This window comes from Equus quagga, chromosome 7 (genome assembly GCF_021613505.1).
Source record: "Equus quagga isolate Etosha38 chromosome 7, UCLA_HA_Equagga_1.0, whole genome shotgun sequence".
In the NCBI taxonomy this organism is placed as follows: Eukaryota; Metazoa; Chordata; class Mammalia; order Perissodactyla; family Equidae; genus Equus; species Equus quagga.
Window position 1 is genome coordinate 44461344 of NC_060273.1, and position 11458 is coordinate 44472801.

An 11458-nucleotide genomic window follows, 5' to 3' on the forward strand; every position below is an offset into this window, starting at 1 on the left:
CCTCACGGGAGGGAAGCAGGTTTGAAGGCCCGAGAGGGGTCTGCGCGCAGAGGGGCGCACGCCCGGAACGTGGACATTGCACCCGACATTGCGCTCTGCTCACCCCACAGACCGCCTCAATCCTCACCCCGGTCCGGGAGCCAGGGTCCATCGTTATCCCCATTCTACAGACGGGGAAACTGAAGCACAGAGCGATTCAGTCCCCTGCCCAAGGGCCACGCCTAATCCGTGGTGGTGTCCGGGCCCGAAGTCAGGCGGTCTGCCACCCCAGCCCATCTCCAGGACCTAATGCCCAGCGCCCTCGCGTCACAGCAAGACCTGCGCCTGGAAGCTGCCCCTAGCCCCTGCCCCTACTCCTGGGGGCCCAGTCCCCGCCGTTGTCACGACAACCGGCGACCAATGGGGAGCAGGCGGGGGGAGGGCCCGCCCCCGCCCCGCCCCCGCCCCGCCCCCGCCCCGCCCCCGGCTGAGGCTCCGGGCTATAAGAGCAGGAGGCCGAGCCCCAGAGCGCGAGGCGCGGACCGAGAGTCGAGCGTCCGGAGCGTGCGGAGCCCCGGATCTGCGAAGGGCGCGGGCAGTGGCCACGATGTGCGGTGAGTGCGGCCTCTCTTCCGTGGCCACCGCGGGTTCCGGCGCCCCAGCGTCTCAGCGCGTGGGCGGGAGAGCCCGGCGCCGGGGCCCGGCAGGCGGCGCGGGACGGGGGCGTCGGTCTAGCCCAGTCCCCGACCGAAGGGCTTTCACCGGCCCGGCCTGCCTCCTCCTGCCCCGCGCCCCCGAGTGGGTGTCTCAGGAAGATGTAGGGGAGAGGGGTGCCCAACCTTGGTCCCGGACTTGGTCAGGGCCACCCTGTCTTCCACAGAGGGGAGGGAATTGGCCCTTTCCCGGGCCTGGACCCTCATAACGCAGAGGTGTCCGCGTCCCATGTCCAGTAAGGAATGCGCCCCCAAGTCTCCCACAAAGGCGAACACGCGCAAGTTCGCACATCCCGGGCGCCGGGTGCCCAGCCCAGCTCTCAGCCCCCCGCAGCCACCGAGGAGACGCGACCCCACCTACACCTCCTGGTGCGCTCGGGAAGGGCCTTCGCGTCCTCCTCGCGACCCAGAATGAACCCTCTGTCCCTAGCAGGGTCGATTCCGTGTTGCCGCCTCTTTGCTGGAAAGAGCTCTGGGTGAGGCGCCGGGAAGAGGCAACGATCACCGCCGAGCCTCGGACCGAAACTGGGAGAGGGCGTCCAGGGCGGGGAGCGGGCCGGGCTCTGGGCGTCCCTAACACCGCGGCGACCGGGCGCTGTCCGGCGGGGCTGCGCGGCCGAGGCCCTGCGCGCACATCTGCAATTCCTTACACTCCTGGCTGGGCCGCCTCCGCCGGCTGGGAGAGGGCCCGGAACTTCTGCTGGGACAAAAGGTCACTGTGCCTTTTTTTTTTTTTTCTTCTTTGAGTGGGATTCAGTTACCCATTCCAGCCTCCTGTGGCTGGAGGACCTGGTGGAACTTTTGAAGCCATGAAAGGCCTCTGTCTGCTTTCTCCGAGGGCCGTGGGGTGGGGTGGGCCGGGCCAGCGGTGAGCGCTGGCCCAAGGCCTGTCCGGGCCTTGTTTCTGAGGCCAGGCGCTCCTGAAAAAGTGAAAAAGGAGCGACTGACCAAGAAGGGAGCAGCCAACTTTGGGGCGCAGCCTTCTCCAGACCAAGCAGGCAGCAATTTAAATTCCGGAACGCCCAGCGAATGTCTCAGGACTCGTGGCCATCGTTCGCAGTGTCTACGGCTTCCTGTGGGCATTTCTGGGGACAGAGATGAGGCAAAGGTGACAGTTTTACCAGAAGCCCTTTGGGTTCCAAGCCCTTCAGTGTGGTGTTCAAGGCCCTTGACCACGTGGTGGCCTTAGAGTCAGACTAGTGCACCAAGACCTTGCTGTGGGAGAGTCTGCCCGTCCAGCTCCAGCAGCTTCCTCTCTGCGTCATTCTGTCTCCAGCACCACCCCAAGCTTCCATCCTGCTTCCTACTTGCATCCAGCTTTATCGGTTGTCTTTCTGAGCCTGGGAGGGGAGGCGGGCGAGGGTTCCATCTCCAACTCTCAAAATCACCAGTTTTGTTCTGCTTTCTTAAAGGGCCGCTCATGTTCTGTCCCCTACGGAAAGGATGAACTGTCGGTTGTAACTACCTGTGTCCTGACCTTAGGGCTCCCTGCTGGCACAGCCCACCCAGCAGCTCTCAGCGAGTCAGGGAGTCACATGGAATTCCTACATGGCAAAGTTACTTCCTTTTCAAGTAGCCAGGAGAAAGTCGCAGCTGGGTGCTAATGTGTCTTTACATCTCTCTGACACTTGCCAAGCACCCCTTGCACTAAGGAAGCCATCCCAGGCTCAGCGCACAGGGGCAGCTGCCTAGAATTGAACACACTGGTCTGGTTGCTTTTAGATTATGGTCTGTGTATGTACGGCAAGTGGTACTGGTTTTCCTTTTACGGTTACTTGCTTTTGTAATGAATTCATATACATTTTTGAAAATTCAGTCAATTTTATAGAAAGAGATTAAAGAAATGATTGTGCATTTGGTACAAGGATACAGCAAAACATGTGAAGATGCTCCTGGAATAAACCACTTACCCTCTTCACTTTACTTTTGGGGAAATTGAGGCCCAGAGAAGTCTCTGCACACCTGTGTCTGAGCAGGAGTTGTTCCAGGTCCTTTCTCTGGGTTGGCCATCTCCCTGCTGAGATCCACTACCTTGAAGCCACTTCAGAGCTCAGCTCTCTGGGCTGTCTGGCAGGAGTCAGCAGGATCTGAGCTGAAAGGCCTTCCTGTGCTCAGATTGGCTCTCACTCTCCCTGGTCTTCGATGCTTCTCCCGCAAAAAGCCAGACCTGGTATTAGCTGATCCTCCACACTCTACGCAGATGACCCTCACAGTTCCAGTGCACTGAGAGTTTAGCTGAAATGACACGGTATTCATGGGTGGTTTTGTTGACATCAAGAGTTGCCGTCATTTTGCTGACTTTCTGCCAATAGAAAGGTTACTATATTCCTTCTCTCCCTGCCTCCCTCCTTTTCCCATTTTCTTTCCTTCTTCACTCAGCCATTAGTGAATGGCTTCTCCTAGAGAGGCCCTGGGGCTGTGTGGGCGTGATCCTCCCCAAGAGAAGGAGCAGGTAGTTGGAGGGATAACGCAGGAGATAAATGCTGCCGTGGAGGGAAGAGCCTCGGGCACAGGTGCAGCCTGGCAGCCCCATGGCAAACCAGCAGGCAGACATCTTTCTGTTTGGTGCACAGGGTTCAAATTTTATTTTTTAAATTAGTTAACAAATTACAAAATTGGGAGATTTCACATAGGTAGGTGGGATTTTCTACTTCTCTTGAAAAAACCCAAGGTGAGCAACCTGTATTTCTGAATAGCGCCCCCAGGATGATAGGTGCAAACTCCTCAATTCTCCCAGCCCCTGCCCAGCTGCCTCGCTCACTGATGGTACCTGTCGGGCCCTGTGCAGTCTGAGCTTGGGACCCTGGCACAGCAGAGGCATGGAGCACTGACTCCCAGGAAGAGAGGGAGGAAGGGAGGAACCTGGGACAGTGCCATGAGGGCCTGGCCTCGTGTATGAGCTCTGCAGAGAGAAAGAGGTGATGGGGTGCCAGGCTGCAGGCCCAGCATATGCAACGGCACGGCAGCATGGACTGTGCCTGCACGGGGATCTGACAGAAAGGACTGCACTGCCCATCTGTGAATTCTTAAATCTTCCCTGTGCTTCACGGCTGCGTTTAGTAATCTATGGGGGGGGGGGGCAGGGGGAGGAGGGGTGCTGGCTTTGGAGAATTGGATAATTCTCAGTTTTTGCTAAAAGGTAAAGCCCTTGCCTTGCATTCATCATCTTTTGTCTTAGTTGGTATGTTAGTTTTCTCTGGCTGCTGTAACAAATTACCGCAAACTTACTGGTTTAAAACAACATAAATTTATTTTCTCATAGTTCTAGAGACTAGAAGTTGAAAAATCAGTTTTACTGGGCCAAAACCAAGGTGTCAGCAGGACCCCACTTCCTCTGGATGCTGTAGGGGAGAACCTCTTCTTTGTCTCTTTGAGCTCTGGTGGCCGCCGGCATCCCTTGGCTCGGGCCACATCACTGCCTTCTCTGTCTCCCTGGTCACAGCGCCTTTTCCTCTTCTGTGTCTCTCCCTTATAAGGACACTTGTGATTGCATTAGGACCCACCGGTGTAAGCCAGGATAATCTCCTATCTCAAGATCCTTAACTTAATCACATCTATAAAGGCCTTTTTCCATATAGAGGAACATTTATGGATTCTCGGGGAGAGGACCTAATATCTTTGAGGGCCGTTATTCGTCCTGCTACAATTGGGTTCTTGCTCTCAGGTGCCTTCCCCAAGAACAGCCCAGTGTTGCCAATCCCACATGCTTAAGTCAGGGCCACAAGGACATTGACCAGAGGGCTGCTAGGACCCCTCCCACACACACCCCCAAGTCCCCTGGTCCCAGCACCCTCAGACTGGACTCAGCACAGTCAGAAGGTGAACACAGGCATCAGTTAAATACCCCATCCTGCACTGGCAGGTGTCACACACCCAGTTGGACCAAACGGTTTTCACAGTTTCTCTACAAATCAGTTCTCGGGTCACGTAAGTACGGCGCTCAGAGGATCTTGCCCTCCGTGCACATGCATACCCTTTCCACTCATCTTCCATGCAAGCAGCACGCATGGTTTTATTCCCCAGAATCAAGAGGAGCCAGGACATGCACAGTCTGTTTACTTGCACGGTGGTCTCTCGGGAGAGCTTGCCCCTCATCTCAGCAGATGAAACAGCAGTCCAGGGAGGTTATGTGACCCAGCAGACAGCTCACCCTTTTGTCCCAAACTACTTCTGGCTCTCAGAACCCCATCCTATTGACACTCCCTTCCTCCCTATACCAGTTCAGTTCAGGGACAGATGCCTCACAGGGGACTGGGCTGGAGTTAACGGTGCACAGACTCTGGGGTCAGATCACTTAGCTTGTTCTCTCTCCAAGCCACAGGGGCCTCTCAAAACAGAGCCCCCTACTCAGTGATGTGCAGAAAAAATGCTTAACAACAGCTCCCTGGTTTGCCCGTTTCTGTGGTGCCAGTATTCTCCCCATGGCTAATTTCTGTTCATCAATATAAGGTCCCTGAGCGTGGAGCTGGGAAGAGGTGCACACAGTTGGCTCTCGGGAGCTGCTGGTCCTCCCACACAGCTCCCACACACCACTGCTCCTGCTTCCGGGACTGTCGGGACCGCCGTGGGCATTCTGGGATAGCGGCCGGTGGGCAGGGCTCGCTCAGCACTGCCTGGTATCCCCCTCGCCTTCCTCCTCCTCCGCGTCATCATGCCGTTTCTCTATCAGTCGGTCTTATTCATCAGGGGTTTCCCAAATTTAGGGAAACCTTCCGGAAATTTTGTAATGTGGCATGAGTAAACAGTGCTTTTAAATTGAGGCGTTATTTTATATTTAGCAAAATTCATTTATAAAGGGAGATTAGCATGAGGTTACAAACACTCTTGAGAGAAAATCTGAAGATCAATTTGGTAAAAACAAAATTAAGTAATTTAATCTTATCGTCTCCCTCTTTAATTTTCAAAGGAAATATTTCTCTCACAGAGAAAAAAAAGGTCTAGTTTTTTTTAAAGCCAAATTCTGGCAGTTTAAATAAGACTTCTGGTTTTTCTCTTAAAAGTTTTTTTGGTATAATTTAGAGAATATGTTGCTTCCCCTTTGCTCTTGGTGATATCTTAACCTGATAAGGACACCAAGAACTCTTCTATTAAAAATAGAAATGCCTTGCCCACGTTTGCTGCAGGAGGCAGTCTCCTGTCATCTCAGGGACTGCTGTGGGGCAGTGACTTTAACCCACAGAGTCCCAAGGAGGCCTGAGGCAGGGCGAGGCTGTTCCCAGAGGAGCCAGCTGCTCCCGATCCTGAGCCAGGCCTGTGGGTCCCTGTGCCTTTGTGTGAGAACCAGCCTGTGGGACCTCACGCTTCCTTGACACCCCCACCTCTGCTCTCACTTCTGCCAGGAGGCAGCAGAAATTGTCATCTCCCCCTCATCAGTAAAGTGGCATTCCTCAGTCTACACGAGTGAAGACTGGACGTGGAGAGAGGCCGCAGCCTCCTGTGCAGCCCTCACCTCTGGCCCAGCGGCCTCCCCAACTTGGGGACCTCCTGCAGAAGAGTAGACTTGTCCCCCCGCCCCCAGCACACCACACAACCCCCCGACACTCAGACACAAACCCGCGCACTTACATGCACGCACTCACACTCTTAAGCGCTGTTTGCATGCTGCACAAAGACTCCAGGAATTCTCGCAGCAACCCTGGGCGGGAGGTGCCGCCACGGCCCTGCTCTGCCGGAGGTTCGGCGACTTGCTCCCAGCCACACGGGGGGCAAGGGGCGAGCTGGGATTTGAAATCAGTATTTGGCGCAGCTCTGTGCCTCCTGCTGTCACAGACAAGTGAGCAGGCGAGGGAGGAGGCCCTCAGGCGGGGTGACCCAGCGCGTCCTTTACGCTTTGGACTGTGTGCTCGGACTGTGCTTTCCCCCTTCTGTGGCTGTTGTTCCTCCAAGTGAGCTAGGGAGCCATGGTGAAGTCAGAAGGGCTAGATGACAATCCTGTGCCCACTGCCCTCTGGTTCACATAGTGGCACGTGTAAAATAGTGTATCCGGGCACGTGTCGAAATGTCCTGAGCATACAAAGAGCACATGTGCAGTCGAAGGGACTTTCTGCCCTGAGTCCAGCACCTTCCTCAGAAGCACCCCTGCCCCGGGGTCACAGGTGTCATTCCAGGAATACTGTCTGCGTCTCTCCAGCCCACCCTGCATCATTTACTTGTGTTCTGCAAGCTGCTTTTCCCCTTGACACATCTTGGAGGTGTAGCTTGTTTTCCAAGAAAGCACACAGCTTCACCTCATCCTCTGTGGAGGGCGCCTGCCTGTGGCCCCGTGGGCCCCACCATGTGGCTGCATCGTCGCTTACCTGGTCCCTGCCAGGCATCAGGCTGTCTCCAGACTTCAGCTGCCACACACAGCACTGAGCACTCTCCTTGTACGTGCACACAGGCATCTCTGCAGAGATGGCTGTTGGATACATTCCTAGAAGTGTAACGGCTCTGGTCAACAGATGTGTACATTTTAATTTTGAGAGAATGCCAAATTGCCTTCCAACCAGGGTGCACGAATTCAAACTCTCACTTACTGTCAAACTGTTTGCTCTTTACTGATCTCATAGGTAAAAAATGGCTTCTTGGCTTCCATTATGGATGGAAGAGGTTCAAGGAGGGAATTCTGACGTGAATAGCAAGAGAAATTCTATTTCATTATTTTTTTTTTAAATAGTAAGAGCACAGTGTCAGTGCTGTTTTAGTCACTTCATCTCAGTAGAGTGCAGGGAAAATCCAGCCAGGAGGGTGAGCTGCGAGACAAGAGAGGTTGTGCTTGGTTAATGAAAGAACTTACTGAATAGATGTCGGCATGCAAGAGATTTTTTGTTGAAAATTAGATTTATGCCTTCTTGCAAAAAGACCTTAAGAAACACTCCTTGGCAGCCGCCCTCACCGCACTGATCTCCCAGTATGTGCCTGAGTGGCCGCCGAGCCTCTGGCTGGGTATGGACACAGCTAGTGTCCTGAGGACAAGGACCCTTTAACCGCCCCAGCCCACCAGGGGCTCTGGTGGCGGCACCCCCTGCACCAAAGAGACTGTTCTGGATCTTTGAGCCAGAGACGCATCCGTGCCTGACGTGAGTCCAGAAGTGAAGCTGCCCGGAGGAAGGGGCATGGCCGGGAGGACTAGAGAGCAGAGTCATAGAGCACTCACGCGCTCGTGAAAACTTTTCAGCAGTTAAGTGCGTTCCGCTGGTTCGGATCCCGGATGCGGACATGGCACCGCTTGGCAAGCCATGCTGTGGTAGGCATCCCACTTATAAAGTAGAGGAAGATGGGCATGGATGTTAGCTCAGGGCCAGTCTTCCTCAGCAAAAAAGGAGGATTGGCAGCAGATGTTAGCTCAGGGCTAATCTTCCTTAAAAAAAAAAAAAAAAAAAACCTTTCGGATTTACAGCTTTCCAGAGTTGGGGTATGGCCTTTGTGTCACCTGCAACATGCCTGTTGGCTCCCCTTCCTGAGGGGCAGCTGTAATTCTAGAACAATTCCCAGGATGCCGGGAAAATTTGGTAGTTTAAAAGACTCCAAAAATGATCTGTGAGTTTGTAGAACCGTCTCCCAGAGGCGTGTTCCTGATGGTGACTGGAACTTGGCCGTGCCTTTCCAGGGAACTTTCTGAAAAATTAATGTTTTGGGAAGTTTCACGAAACAGATTGTGGTGATGGTTACACAACTCTGTGACTATACTAAAAACCATTGAACTGCACACTTTAAATGGGAGGATATTGTGGTCTATGACTTATATCCTAATAAAGCAGTGAAAAATTTGTTAATGTTTATATTAAAAGGTAACTATTGGGTTTTTTAGTAAGGAAGGTGACAAAAATACATCCCCTGCCCAAGTGTGTTTAGGTCAGAAGTGTCGGTAGAGATGAGCCCCTGGCGCACAGACGCTCGGCCACCCCACCCGACGGCGCCTTCGCTGGGCAGCGCCATTCTGACATATAGCCCTCGCCTTCAGCATCTCGCCTGACCGAGGCCACCAGGAAGACAAAAATAGCTGACCGCCAAAATTCCCCTCAGCCGTTTTTAAAAGAAAACGTCTGTAACTGCTCAGAAAGCACACTATGCATCTTTTTATACATAAACCCTGCACCTTAATAGTTGTGTGCAAATATATCCTGTGTACAGTGACATACAGTACATAAGAATGCAAAATATCATTTTTAGCACTGTTTAAATTTATCGCCTGTTTTTTGACTGACTGTCCAGATGAATTCTAGCAAGTTAAATGTCCACATGGTGTGACCCTACTTACTGCTGAGGAATGTAAAGTTCATTTAATTGAAATGTAATCATTCATTTGGATGTACCACATTGACTGGAATCTAATCTGCTGAATGACAGCGATACTGCAGATGGTTTTGCACATGGTCGTGGTTAACTCTCGATTACCCGCAGGCAGGCGTGCACTCTGAGGTTTATCTCTGGCAAATATTTTCCCCTGTTTTATTGAGATATAATTGACATATATCATTGTGTAAATTTAAGTTGTACAACATAATGACTTGGTATATGTGTGTAGTGCAAAATGATCACCACAATAAGATTAGGTAGCATTCATCACCTCACATAGTTAAAATTTGTTTTCCTTGTGATGAGAACTTCTAAGATCCTCTCTCTTAGTGACTCTCAAATACACAGAGTATTGTTAATTATAGTCACTGTCCTGTACATGACGTCCCCAGAACTTGTTTATTTTATAAATGGAAATTTGTACCTTTGACCAACTTTACCTAATTTCCCCACCTCCTACGACCCACCTCTGGCCACCACCTGTCTGCTCTCTGTATCTATGAGTTTGGGGTCTTTTAGATTCCACATATAAGTGAGGTCATACAGTGTTTGTCTTTCTCTGTCTGACTTATCTCACTCAGCACAATGTCCTCAAGGCCCATCTACGTTGTAACAAATGGCAGGATTTCCCTCTATTTTATGGCTGAAGGAGATTCCTTTATAGATAGATAGATAGATATAGATATAGATATCTAGATATATAGACTTTATATATGTATGTCACAATTTCTTTATCCATTCATTCGTCGATGGGCACTTAGGTTGTTTCCATCTCTTGGCTATTGTGAATAATGCTACAGTGGACATGGGGATGCAGATTATCTTCTTTTTTCTTTATTTTTCTTTTTTCATTTTTTTTGGGGGAGGATTGGCCCTGAGCTAATGTCTGTGCCAATCTTCCTCTATTTTGTATGTGGGGTGCTGCCACAGCATGGCTTGATGAGCGATGTGTAGGTCCACACCCAGGATCTGAACCTGTGAACCCCAGGCCGCTGAGGTGGAGTGTGCAAACTTAACCACTGTGCCGCTGGGCCAGCCCAGATCTGGCAAAGTTTTAATCCTAGTCAGACCTTTCTGTCATCCCAGCCAAATGTAGTTGGAAAAATAAACCTTCTTTTAACCCTATTCCTCCCCGAGGCGGCACTGCTCAGTGGTTTGGAGCATTTAAGTCCTGAAGTCAGGTCTCCTTGACCCCACTCCTGACTCTGGCCCAGTCACAGGCCCCCAGGCTCCTTCTCCAGAAGGTGAGGGGAGGGGAGTGGCAGGTCCAACCTCCAGGACGCTGTGAGCTTTGAGTGACAGCTGTGCGGGAACGCTTGGCCCAGTGCCTGGCACACACTGAGGTCTCAGTAAGATGAGTTACTATGAATGTCCCTGAAGCCCAAAAGCTTTTTCATGATTCAGACTATCGCTTTCCTGATTAATATAGATTCATGGTCACTCTATTCCACATACATTTATTGAACAAGGACCGCATGCTGATACACAGTGAGAAATATAAAGATAGAAGCGCCAACCTGTGTCCTTGTCAGGGATGTAGATGCAAGCGCCCGGGGGTTACCCAGGGCTGGGGCGTGCTTCTGCTGGGGCCTGGACAAGCTGCCCTGGGAGGTGGGGTTTCCCATGTGGGGCAGGGAGGACGAAAGGACAGAGGGATGCTGGGATGGGGCGCTCACAGGGCAGGATAGCCGTTGAAAAAGTAGTGTTTATTGATGCTAAAGCCTCAAGCAGGAGGGCCAGTGGGAAGTGGAGCAGAGGCCCAGCCCTGTCCCACCTGTCTCTGGAGGCGGCTGCGGCCTCCCGAGGACTCTTCCCAGGCATGTTCTGTGCCAGTCAGAAGTTCTCGGAGGTGGGGACTTCCGGATGGTTGGGTGGTTGGGCTGTGTTGCTGACCTTTACTATTATGAACATTGCCCCCGGACGTAGGTCCCTGGAGAGGTTCCGTGCAGTGGAGCTGAAGGCCGTGGTGTGTGTGTGTGTCCTTCACGTGTCTCGTGAGTCTCTGGTCACAGAGGGAGGGCTGCATAGGACACCCTTCCAGAAGCAGGAGGGGCGCGGCTCTTCTCCAGGGATGTCGGGAAGGCCCCGTCTTCCTGTGCAGGCAGCTGGGAGCCTCCCACAGTGCAGGAGCGCTCAGGCATTTTCTTCTAAACATGAACCAAGTGTTTTATAAACATGCGGTTTTCCCCTCTTTTAACAGGAATCTTCGCCTACATGAACTACAGAGTCCCCCGGACGAGGAAGGAGATTTTTGAAACCCTCATCAGGGGCTTGCAGCGACTTGAGTACAGAGGCTATGACTCGGCAGGTAGGCCCTGCAGGCGGCTGCAATACACACATAACGCTTCTTCAGTAAAGAAATTTGAAAGCTGTAGAAAAGGAAGAAGAAACAAGGATAAAACAATCTCCATCAGAAGTGTCCCCCATCAATATCTTTGCGTCCCTCCTCCGGTCATTGACATGCGTATATTGGGGTGGTCTGGTGGAAA

At 52.3% G+C, this 11458-nt stretch overlaps 1 protein-coding gene across 1 annotated transcript in view; it reads left to right on the forward strand.

Annotated features, from left to right (window-relative positions):
- The first annotated feature begins 500 nt into the window (after nucleotides 1–500).
- Nucleotides 501–11458, forward strand: part of GFPT2 (glutamine-fructose-6-phosphate transaminase 2) — a 39599-nt gene continuing 28641 nt past the window's right edge. Inside the window, exons 1-2 of the mRNA XM_046666625.1 lie at nucleotides 501–593; nucleotides 11170–11277. Of these exons, the coding sequence (XP_046522581.1) occupies nucleotides 587–593; nucleotides 11170–11277 (115 nt within the window). The 5' untranslated portion in view covers nucleotides 501–586. The remainder of the gene's footprint in view (nucleotides 594–11169; nucleotides 11278–11458) is intronic.